The 13,257-nt window shown below is 26.1% G+C and overlaps 1 protein-coding gene across 8 annotated transcripts in view; it reads left to right on the top strand.

The window, feature by feature from the left end:
* The window catches only part of LOC111619843 (rho guanine nucleotide exchange factor 18-like), a 261,855-nt gene that overhangs the window by 201,860 nt on the left and 46,738 nt on the right, over window positions 1–13,257 (top strand). For 7 of the 8 annotated variants that reach the window (XM_023361663.1, XM_023361664.1, XM_023361662.1 and 4 more), the window contains 5 exons: window positions 776–870; window positions 3,661–3,802; window positions 5,958–5,982; window positions 8,097–8,240; window positions 8,410–8,497. In XM_023361663.1, the coding sequence (XP_023217431.1) occupies window positions 776–870; window positions 3,661–3,802; window positions 5,958–5,982; window positions 8,097–8,240; window positions 8,410–8,497 (494 nt within the window). The remainder of the gene's footprint in view (window positions 1–775; window positions 871–3,660; window positions 3,803–5,957; window positions 5,983–8,096; window positions 8,241–8,409; window positions 8,498–13,257) is intronic. The other variant, XM_023361668.1, reaches the window with a different exon arrangement.

The following is a 13,257-nucleotide window of genomic DNA, read 5'->3' as shown; positions in this document are numbered from 1 at the left end:
GGGTATGATAAAATTACAATTTCAATATACTCTTTAGTATATTGAAAGTGTATATTGCAAGGATGTTATTAATGTAAATAATGTACTGATCCAAAGTTAATTAATGGATTAAATTATTAAGTATAATTTAATAATTATTTTAATAAAAATTCATATATTTAATTCATAGAGGCATTGAAAAATGTTAAAAAGCTTTTCTTTGTTATTTTTTTTTTACTTATAAACAAACTTTTGTGTGTAAACTCTGATTTTTTTTAATGGAAAGATTGACTCAAATTTAATTTAAAAATTATATTCTTTAAGAAATCTTACATTGAATAGTTAAAATAAAAATTGATTGTATAAAATTATTTCATAGAAGAATAAATTTATTGTAGCTTTGTTCGGTGACTTATTTAATTTAACTCCTTGAATTTAATTAAATATATTACTAAGTAAGAAGTTTAAAAATTTTAATTTCACAGACTCCTGTAAATATATTGTGTGTTTATGATTCAAATTAAGCTTTGTTTTAATAAGAAGGTTATTTTAATATTTAATTATATTAATAATGTAAATATGTTTTAAATATTAAATAATAATGTTGTTAATAATGAGTAATATTCTTATAATTTGTTAATAAATGATATAGCATTTATCTCTTTTAGCAGAAATTATTATAAATGCAAATTATTTTATGAAATAATATTGTAAAATTTTATAATATTTTAATAATTGGATATTGTATATACATGTGTATATATGAGTATAAATATAAATTTTTAAATTTTAATAGCTGGTAGTGGTGACGATGTCTTTCGTTCACTTGTCGGCGATAGAGGAACTATGGCCGTTCACAGTTTGACAGATATTAATTCTGATGTTCATTCTGTAAGTAAACAAAACTCATTTTGTAAATCAATTATTAATAATGATTTTTATTTTATTTTTGATACTATTTTTTGTGTAAAAAACTTAAATTTGGAAATATTTTCACTTATACAAGAAAAAATAGAAATTGCAGTTTTTAATCTAACTGTAAATATTAAAGTTGAGAAACTTTTTTGTTTAAGAATATAAGAGTCGGGAGAAAAATGAAATAAAACTGCTGTTATGTACTACTGAAACTATAAATTAAACTTCCAACTATTTATTTGAGCATTAATTATAATCTTTTCTGATCCTTCATAAAGTAAATCCTTTCTGATACCCAGATATAAATTTCTTTAAAATAAATAAATAAGTTGCAGATGCAGAATTTTTCTCCGTTATTTATATGCTCTATAATTAAAAAATGCATGCTTGAGGAATTATATTATCTAATGTATTTTTGAAAAGTAAAAGAAAAGAAAATTAAATTCTGCTATTCATTTAAATATTTTAAATAATTTTGTAGAAATGCTTTCAGTCTTTAAAGGATTATTTTTAATTTTTGCATGAAAATATATTGAACAAAATATATAATCAAATTTATATGAGACAAATATGACTATAAATTTTAAAATGTTCAGTAAATAAATATTTTTTACTTACTTCTTTATATCTCTTAGACAAACTATGAATATATAACATGTAAAATTTTCTGTACAGTGTAAACTTACCAAATATATTCAGGGCTAGTACAAGAATATTTGATGCCCCTATGCAAAGAAAATTTAGGTGCTCTTATACATTGTCTATATATAATTACATTCATATTATTATTATCATATCATTATTATACTCATACGAGCACACATACACTCATATATATATAAATATATAAAAATGATATCATTAAGAATATATTTTAATCTTTATAAATTAACACTAATTAATGATTTTTTTTTTCTTTGTCTATGAGTAAGGCTGATGCATATATATGCAATTGCCTAGATTTGCCTAATGGTAAAACTGGTTCTGAATATATTTATTGAGTATGTAAATCAGTCAACCAAACTGAAATTTCTGTTGCATTGTGTATTGAATGATATTGTTTTAGTTATCATGATCACAGTTATCAAATTAATATCCAGATGATGTCCTTTTGAAAATAATTATACATGTTATTGGCCATCTTTTGTACAAATTCATTTTTCTAGTATTCATACATATGTTTATTTTATAATACATGTAAAAAACGAAACTTGAAAATGGTTAAAGGAGTCAGGATATTTATTTTTTGGATTTAGTGTTTTTTTGGGATTTTTCAATCTTGTTCTCAGATCTCTACAGAGGTTCAAAATGTTGTGCACAAACCAATGGCGCACCCACCCAGAGGGGAACCAAGAAGCCCTGGCACTCTTCAACAAAAAAAGGAAAGAAACACTAAAAAATTTTTCAACAATCTTCTCCTAATAAATATTTTTTTGTTTTTATTTATATTGTGTCATGTCTTCTATTTCTGTACTACTTATGAATTAGTGGTCACGCAAGGTGGGAATTTTATTGAATTTGCATTAAAAAGTTTTTCGTCTGTTTAACTTGGCTCCCCAAGATTAAATCCTGAGTGTGCCACTTGCATTAACAGTTGTTCTATTCAAATTATCAGAACATCTATTGATCTCAAGATGGGATTGAAAATCCCCAAAAAACATTTAATACAAATAAATAAACTGACTTCTTTAACCACTTTCAAGTTTTTTTTCTTACATTTATATCCATGGAATTGTTTGTTACAGTTTTTTGAGTTTCAAGATACATTTTCAGTAGTTTAGTTTCTATGTATGTTATGTTTTTTTGATTTTATACCTTAAGAGTGAATGTAGGAAGTATGAAAATACTGAGGAAATTTTGTTTGCTTTTTTGTTTTGACTCTAATCAAATGTTTTATTTGAATTGCTTTTTTATAATTATTCTTAATAGATAATGTATTATGTGGAAACATTTACACATATCTGTTGAGAGCACTTGAAACTCTGATAAATTATTTGAAAGTATTTGGTAATTTTTAAAATTGTTGGACTTTGAACTCAAAATTGAGTTTTAAATAAACACTTGGCTTTATTTCCATTTCCTTTTAGTTAATATTAATCAATAAGTGCTTTATCTTGACTTTTGTGACTTAATTTTATGTCTGTTAAGTATGTTAAGAAAAATTATGGTAGATTTAAAATATAAAAAATGTAGAATTCATTTTTCCACTTTGTATGAATAAGAAAACCAAAAATAGACTAGTTTAGAAAGATGTAAAATATATTTCCTATTATATTTCTATATAACAATCTACTCTCAGGCTTTTCTCAATTTAATAATAATATAAAGAACCAATAAAAATATATTTTGATTTATCTTTATTCAAATGCTTAGAGATTATTCTTTTTCAGCCAAAAAACATATGATTTTATATAGATTTGGAGATAATAAATTTTTTTTTAAAACTAAGTTAATGAATTACCTCACTTGACTGCCTGTAACCGGTGTTCTTTCTCTCCAATACGAAGGACTTTGCAAACGTTTTCGAACCTAATTTGGTTCTTCTTCAAAGTCCTTCGTATTGGAGAGGAAGAACACCAGTTACAGGCAGTGAAGTGAGGTAATTTATCATTTCCGGTGTTATAATTTCTATATAGTTTAACTAAGTTAATGACTTGATTCTTAAGAATTAAGCTCTAATCATTTGAATATTTTGGAATTGGTTGTCTATAAGATTTTTATGCATTTATTTAAAGATAATCAAAGCTTTTTTTTAATTTGTTTCAGTGTACAGAAGACGAAACTATGGGTGCAAATAACCTGATAGGCTGTTCCGATACAAATGCATGGCTATCAGCACCAAGAACCCCTTTACAGAAATCTGTATCGACACCTTCCATCTTAATTGCTCAAGAAATCCAAGAGAAAAGTATTTAAATATATCATAATATATTTAAGATTTAGGAATTAATTACTACTTTTAATGTAATATAATTATTAATTTTATATAGAATATCATACATGACAGTTTATTAATAAGTAGACAAACAGGTTGTTTTCATATTTTGGAAGAAATAATAATCCTCGCATTATTTATTGTCCTTGGCTATTTCATTAATTCTTATACTAATCAAAATATTTTTTATAGAATATTAAGTACAATTGTACTTAAATAACATTATTATATTGAGAAAAAATATTTTCATAATTGAAAATCTAGACAATACAAACAATGATTGAGTCCTTTAAATCCTTTTCACTCCATTCAGGAACTATAAACAGTAGGTGACTTGAAGCAAAAAACTTCTTAAAATTAACAGATAAACACTACTAAAACATTACATGTTAAAAATGTAACCTCAACGTCAACCTTCTGTTGTAGGCTTTGAAGTCTACAAACATTTAAAAAATATATATTTAATATATTTTTAATGTTTTTGAAAATATATTAATTTTTAAAATATTTTTTTAATGTTTGTAGATGTCGAAGCCTACAACAGAAGGTTGATGTTGAGGACATTTTTAACATGTAATTTTTTAATAGTGTTTATCTGTCAATTTTAAGAAGTTTTTTGCTTCAAGTCACCTACTGTTTATAGTTCCTGAAAGGAGTGAAAAGGATTTAAAGAGGATTTAAAGGACTTGAACATTGTTTGTATTGTCTAGATTTTCAATTATGAAAATATATTTTTCTCAAATTAAAATAATCCTGGGCTTATGTATAACATTATTATATTTTTAATGCCAAGTATTTTGTCTGCAATATATAAATTGTTTAGCAAAGTAAGGTTAAATGATTCGGAATAAATGTGATTTAGGAATTTTAAATTTTGATTACATAATTTGTTCCAAAATTTTCTGGACAAGTTTAAAGACATATATATTTCAAGTAAGTAAATTTTTTACGTATTAGTCCAGTGGTTCTCAACCCATATTCTGCTGAACACAGGTATTCCACAAACTTGTCCAGACTGTTCCATGAGAAAAAAGACTTTTTTTGCAAATTTATTGTAAGACAATTTCTAGACATTTCCATGTTTCATATTTTATTTAATACAATAAAATTTATTACTTTATTGGTTTAGTGTTTTTTGAAAATAGTAAACATGGAATTAAAAATACAATGTATTCAAAAATATCACAATCAATCCATCAGTGTGAAATCTAGACACTTCAAACGTTTTTGGCCTACCTCAAAGGTCTTCTTTGGGAAGAACAGAGTTCCAAAATGGATTGCTTGACAAGCCACAGAATTCTCACTTTAAAAATCACACTTTAAATTCAGAATGGCTTATTGATTTTTGAATATAATGATGCTAATGCTTTACATAATGAAAAGTATACAAATGGTACACTTGTACAATTTGTATACTTTTACACTTGTACTTGATACAAATAGTATTCTGTGGTCTCAGAATGGTTAAGAAATACTGTATTATTCAAAGTATACTTCTCCATGGCAATTGTAAAAGTTTTTCTAATAAATAACCTTCAAAAGGTCAGTTGCAACTTTTTGAGTACCTTCAATGCCATCAGAATGTGCCATTCATTAAAATTGTATTTTATTTGGCAGTTATAGTAACTTTTTACAGTTTGTATTAACTGTCTTGGACTTAGTATTGTGGGAAAAATTTCAAATTTTTCTCACAGTATAATAATGCTAATCAATAGTTGGAACTGGTCTTTTGTGGGTAATTAAATTGGGAAAACTGATGGATCTGTGAAATTTTGGGATAAATTGTAAATTGAGAAACTCTAGTTGTTTTCTTTTTTCCAGAAAGAAGTTAACTTTATTAAAATTCTCTATTAAAAAAAATATAACTTGTATTTGTTGCAATTTTTAACAATTATATCTTTCTGATCTAAAAACTTAACATAGGATGCTTGTAAGAAAATTATAAAACATTACAAATGTTTACAAAGACAATAATTGAAAATATACAAAAATCCATAATAAATCATTTAATTGTAGAAGTTGTTTTAATATTTTAACAAAATAATAAACTGAATAAAATATATAAAAAGGTGCTTTTACATAAACCTTAACATTTCATTTTAATAACTTTCTTGTTTTATTTTTTCAGATCATCGGGAATGTAATAGAGATAGGTAAGTTATATATTGTTAATAGATTTTTTCTGCTAATTGAAAACTCAATTTATCAATCTGTTAAAATAAAAATTTCATTCAAAAAGAAAACATAAATGAAATTAAAAGCTTTTAGTTTTGTCAAGGTTAATATATTTAAAAATTCAAATGTCTCAGTTCTTCAAAAAAAATTTTCCTTAAATAGTTTTCATTAAATTATGGAGATTTATTATTATATTTTGCATCTTAGATGAGAAATGTAATAATTATTAGAAAGTTATTTATGTAAATTTTAGAAAAACGATGATATTGTGATGTCGATATCTATATGGTGTCTATTATACTTTAATGAGAAAAAAGAATTGTATGTATTTCATTAGAATGATTCAGATTGATATTAACTGAACATATTGGAAGTATTTATCATTGTAAAAAAAGTATCAGTATATGAATAGAGAACTGTATATATTTGCATAATTTAAAATACTTATAGAATAAATTATGGATTATAATGTCTGTAAGATGTCATGAGTAACAGAATATTAATTAAAATGCTATAAAGTATTCCTAATAATTCATTCTATAAAATTAAGGCCTGTTTATAGTTTAATGGCAGCATGGCACTGCAGCAGTTTATGAGTTTTGTTAAGTTTGTTACATTACTACTTTGCTAGATGTCAAACTTTAAAACACTTGATGTTTGATGCTACATTTCTCATTTGTATATATTCTTAGTTTTGTTAAATATGTTGGTCTTTTCTTTTTGCCAGTTGTCAAGTATTATGTACATAAAGTATTAAACTATTATTTAATTGTCAAGTACTAACTGTAAACTAATTTAAGAAGAAAAATCAAGTAAAATAATTACTTTATTGTTTCTACTTTTTTAGTAGAAATAATAAAGTAATTATTTTACTTAATTTTGATCAACTTTGATCATTGCTACTATTTAGACACATTTCAGATCTGATCTTATCTTAATTTATTCACTTTTTTTACTTTGTCTTTGTAATAAAATCATATTGCAACAAAACATTTTGATATTTATTAATTTGAGATGGAAAATTCTCTACTAAATATTCATTTGATTGATCCACATCTAACTTACTGGTTTGGGCAATGAATGGTAAGATAGCTAAGAACAGTTAAACAATATTCAAGTTTGACGTGATGTTTTGCCATGTTACATTCGTCTATGTTTGAATATAACAGTCATACTGACTCATCAACTCCATCAATGATAACAATCTTGATACTGCATGCTGCTGTTGGGCTATAAATTAATCTTTATTATCATAACTGAATTACTTTAAAAAATACTACATTTATATTAAAATTATCTTTTATAAAATGTAAAAGATTAATTGTACAAACTTATAAACATATTTTGGAAGTTAAAATCATTTGATAAATTTTTCATTTATATTCTTTCATGATATTTTAAACTGAAAGATATGCTCGCATCAACTTTTTTCGAATTAATTATGTTATTCGATATGATTTTGTCTAAATTGTCTCTAAAATTCAGTTTTCTGTTAGCTTGATCCTGATGATCATTTGAATTAGATTTACTAAGTAAAATTTATTAAATAGAGTTAATTTATGTTAAGTCAACAACAGTTGTCATTTAAGCAATTAGATTTTTTAAGGAAATTTTTTGCTTATTTTAGTTATGATCATAAATCTTTGATAATGTGATAAATCACATTAAATATTTTTATATTAATGTACTTTATAACAACACCAAACGATCGCCTAATTATCGGACTATAATTGTCAAATTACTTAGTTCCAATCATTTAAAATAGCCATATTATAGCCCGATAATTAGGTGATCGTTTGGTGTTGTTATTATCTACTCGGGCTGTGAGTTGATGTTTATATATAATGTACTTTACTTTAATCTGTGTTTTTTGTTTTTATAAATTTTCATTTTTTTTTATCAGGAAATTTTATGTTAATGCATGCAATTATTAAGTTACATAATTTTTGTTTAGTTTTTTTCTTTGCTAATTATACAAGCAAATTTTGGTTAATAATGTCAATTAAATATTTAAGTTAGCTTTTAACTTATGTTTTGTATTATTTTATTTTAAAATATTTTTTAAATTATAAAATGCATGATTTTTGATTAGTTTGTTCAGTAGTCAGTCTTTTCAACTTCACGAAATTGATGACGATGATGATGATGCAAACTTAGTTTTAGAAGAGGACGATGAGCCTGATGAAATGCCAAACATTTTATCAAGGCATATATCTCTTGCTGGTATATTTAGGGAGTAAGTTTCTTTAGAAGTTTTTTTTAAATAGAGCCATGTAGATATAATTTATTCAACATTGCAGTTTCTTTAAATATAAAGAAATATTAAAACATATTCTAATATAGTCAATTAATTTTTATTTTAGTTTTTAAATATTAAAAATTGGTCTTTGATTTGCTTATTTTAGCCACAGTTCTTTGGTACAAGATAGCGACGAGGATAAACCTTTTCGGAAAAGAAGAAAGCGCGGAAGTCTCTTTTTTAGGAAAAAAAGAGTAAGTGCATTTATAAAAAGAGTAAATTACATAATCGTTAGTAAAATTATAATTTTACTAACGATTATTAAAAATACAAATGATGTTGAAAGCACAGATTAATAAGTCAATAAGGTTAAAGTTATCTTTTGTAGTTCTGATAAAAAAAAATGAATGAGGTAATATATTCTTCAACAGAAAATTATGAAAATTGTTCTTTGCTGTATTTTGTAGTGAGCACGTGGTGATAGATGAATTCTCACAAAGAGACAAGAATATAAAACAATAAGACGTGCTTTATTTTACTGTATGAACATATATACAGGAAAGGTTCGTTGATTCCGACCTCCTTGTTCCTCACTTTAATTAAACAAAAGGGAACAAACAACACCGACTTTTAATTTACAGCGGAGCTAAACTCTTCTTTCGCGTAACAAAGGAGACACTTAATCACTAACTTAAAACTACTTATAACTAGAAGAGGAAAGGAAGGACAGGAATTAGAATAGAATGGGAGAATAAAAATGGAAATTCCTAGTAAGGAACGGGTACCCGAATGGTTGACTGAGGTGGTGGCCACAAGATGATTTCGTCTTGGAATTCTTTTCTTCTATGGGGACGGAGCACATGCGAGGACCCAAAATTCGTTCTTAAATCTCGGCTTTTCCAATGTTCTTTTTCTCTTCCAATGCTATTTCTATCTTTAGTGTTCTTCGTAACCCTTCCGGCCGAAGCAACACCGAACTCGAGACCGCTCTCTCCGACGGTCTTTCCTCCTCCGGTCCAAAGCCAAAAGTGTCCTTATCGTCCCCCACTTGCCCTCTGGGCTATCTTCACTCCTTTGTCCCGAAATTGGGTCACTGACCACCCACATTCAGACGAAAGTTCCAGAAAGTATAGAAACAGAACAAAGAGAAAGGGGAATAGAATATTCTTATATATACATATATAAAATAAAAACAACAAAAATATACTGGTGTACCACCACAATTTTAATATTTTTCAATCATTTGCACTTTTTATAATTGTTAATATTAATACAGTAGACTCTCCCACATCTGGCCCTCCTATATCTGGATTCTTCCTTATCCAAACTGATCAGAGGCAACAAAAGTTTTTGACAATATTGTACAGTGCTTCAAATCTTACTTTTCCATTCTACAGTGTGTACATTTTCTAATTATTTTTTATTAATGTTGCCTTGAAGTTTGTAGAAGAGTACACTGTATGAACTATCACTAAATGTCAAAAATACTTGCATGTATTTAATTCATGAAAATCGCTTCTATGTAAGCTGAAACTAATTTAACTTGAACACCTTAAATACTCTTTTCAGCAAGACTTAATTCATTAAGTAAATAAATTTAATGTCAAAAGACACTACATTTTCTTCCTTATGTCAAAATAAACTTTTTGATGAGACTATGTGTCTTCTCTAAAATTGCGCTGCTGTCAACGGCTGGACACCTTAGAGGTACGAAGGAGTACATGTCAGGAGTTGCAATTTGGCACAGAGTATTTGGTGCCCAAATCATGTGCACATAAAAAAACCAGACTTGTAAGTAGTCAGGGGACTGAGAACCGGATCAAAATAAAATACAAAATGGTGAGACTGTCTCTACAAACAGGTGCGAATGCGAGATTTGCGCATGCATTGCTTGCACTCTCTGAGATATAGTCTCGTCGCAAGAATGGCTTTGCTATTTTACTTGTTGTATACATACATTAGGCATATAAATTACAGTCTTATAAATAAGACTGTAACTTATATGCACACTCTTCTATCCAGATTTTTCTAATATCTGAATCATCCCACCTGCATTAGTTTGGATATGGGCATATACTGTATAAGTTTAAATTTGTTAATAAATACAATCGGTTTATTAATCACTCATTATAAATATAAATGAATACAAATTTACTATAAACATGATATAAGAACAAATAAAGTACTCAGTATGTATACACATTAGCTATTTTACTACACTTTACCAACCTTTAACATGCAGTGTATTTTATTAACATAATCTAACATTTTGTTGAGAAAACTTTTAAAGTTAAAAACCTTCTATAATCGGTTTTGTTCGTCATAAATCGAAAAAGTTGTTTGATCTTGATAAAAGTTAGTTCATTTGATTGAAAACGTTAGATTACGTTAATAAAATAGACTGCATGTTAAAGGTTGGTAAAGTGTAGTTATTTTTGAAAGTGCAGTTCAAGAAGAGTATTAGTTATTTTACAATATATCCATTTTATGTTAAGTTATAAAGCTCTTTTACATTTATTTTTAATTTTAAATATTTTTATATGCTATAGCAGAAATGTGTTAAAAATTAACAGTTTTAAACATTTATAAAAGTTATAAAATTATTTAGACCAATGGAAAACACACAAATATACCAAAATAAGTAAAAGGAATAAAATTATCTAATGATACAAACATTTTTGTTCTATCATTAGATAGCTCAATTATCTAGTTAGCCAACAGTATAGAATTTCTTCAAAAAAGATTTTCTTTAAATAAATTTTAGACTCACTTTAAGTTATTAATGATTATTAAAGAATATTTATCCCACAGATAATACATTAATTTCTTCTTTTCCAAATTGTTTCTATAATAATTAATATCAATGCTTATTGATGCTTGCCTTGCTAAATGTCTTTATTTCACAAGTTGCCATCTAATAAGGACACTGGAGGCTCTTGAAATATTCAGATCAAAAAAAAGAGTGGCCGTTGCATTAATTTCAAAGAGGAAGGACAATTATCTTATGCCTAGCAATCCTTATACAAAAGGAAACAGTCAATTTAAAAAATTATTTTGAAGAGATTTAAATTTGATTTAATCAATTTAAATTATTTTAAAAAATTCTTGTTTATACATTTTTTTCAAATAATTCTTAAAAACATTCCATTTCCACATTCCAATTTGGAAAATCTTGAGGAAGATCTCGTGTGAAGATTGAAAATGTTAGAATTTACAATAGAATATCTTGGAATTTTTTTAAGGTTCAGTTGGTTGCTATTTCTATGATATATTCTAGGCTTGTAGAGTTTGTGCCATCTCATAGTCATAGATGCATTTTGGGATAATTTATTCCCTCTTCAGTATAGTTTATTTTCCAATATTCTATAGTTTTTTAACATGAAATCTTTGCAATAAAGCAATCATAAAATCTTTTTTCCTACCAATAACACTTTTTCTGCACTCATATCCCTATTTTTAAATGAAATTTTTTAAGTCCTGTCCTTTACACTTTTGTTGTCATAAAGTTACTGGATTGTATCTAATCTTATTATATGGCAATTTGTGAAATAAAGAAGTACAAAGAAAGAAGAGGTAAGTGTTGATAATGACTAATATTAATTATTATAGAAAAAAATTGGAAGATAAGATTTCAATCAAATCCATCTAATAAACAAAGTGATAATTACAAATACATTAGTGTAAAGTATTTGTAATTTTTTCAACTTATTGTATGAGTTTTGAAGAATTGTGAATGTATAGAATTTAAATTTATGCTTTCATTTAGTATAAGAGAATTCTTACATATACTTAGATATACTTCACATTTCTTTCAGCTTACATATGCTTTTTAATTATAATACTTAAAAAGTATAGAAGAAAATACAGTAAAAACAATTTTTTACAAAGAGTGGATTCCCCATCCATTTTTATCCACCTTAACTTAATGAAAGCATAAAATAATAAAAGTCAATTATCATTTAAATGATGATTATTTTTTCAGTTATAATTAGATTACACAATTGAAGAGCTTATTTTCAAAGTGAGGTATCTCCATTATTTTTTTTTTTTTTAGTTTATGGCACTAACACATTGATAATATGCTTCTCTATAGTGCTACAATATTTTTTTCCAAAACAGATGTTTCTTCTGTTGAAAAATGTATCAAAAAATTGGTTTTCTTTTCAAATGTGATGTTTTTTTTGTTTTGTATTTATTTCCAAACTGTCACATTTCCATAACAGCCAATTACAAAGTGTATATTGGTCACATGACTATTTCACAGTAATGACTGCTTTCTGAAGTGCAAGTGCTATAGTGTTTGATTGTTTTCTTAATTTTTTGTTAATAATGACCACATTTTTGAAGAAGTTCAAAAAGTATTTAGTCAATTTGCTAGAAAGAGGCTGAGTCCTTATTTTGTAGAAACTTTTGTAAGTAAAATCCAAAAATCAAGAAAATTCATTTGTTTTGTGATGGATGCAGTGCTCAAAACAAATATTACACATTATTAGAAATACTAAGTAAACTTTCAAATATGTATAGTGTAATTTTTGAGATTACATATTCGGTGCAGGGTCACAGTTATTTACCCATAGATAGGGCCTTTGGAAGGGTGGAAAAAATGTTAAGAAAAATTGAACTGCTTCTTTTATCAGAAGACTACAATAAAATTTTTGAGCATATAGGACAAATACATGTTCTTTGTAAAGAAGACAACTTGGTAATTGGAAACTTGCAATTTATTCAAACATTAAGTCAAAAATGGATTTTAATGTATCTGAAATGAAAGTAATCAGAATAAACTCTAAATAGGTTTGTTGCAAAAAGCACTATTCTGATAGATTGGGGATGTGCAAACATACGATGTTAAAAACAGGTAAAAAATGGTCATATCTATTAGTTGCTTTGTTACCATTGGAGAATAAACTTAAGTTGGACAAGGTAGATAATGTGAAGAAACTTTTAAATAAAATGGGAATAAGTTATGGGCATACTGCAATGACATTTTACAAAAAGTGTTTTCTTGTTTAGA

This window comes from Centruroides sculpturatus, unplaced genomic scaffold (genome assembly GCF_000671375.1).
Source record: "Centruroides sculpturatus isolate CEXI.00-Female unplaced genomic scaffold, Cexi_2.0 scaffold138, whole genome shotgun sequence".
In the NCBI taxonomy this organism is placed as follows: domain Eukaryota; kingdom Metazoa; phylum Arthropoda; class Arachnida; order Scorpiones; family Buthidae; genus Centruroides; species Centruroides sculpturatus.
The sequence above is the reverse complement of the archived record's forward strand: the minus strand, read 5'-3'. Positions and strand labels throughout refer to the sequence as shown.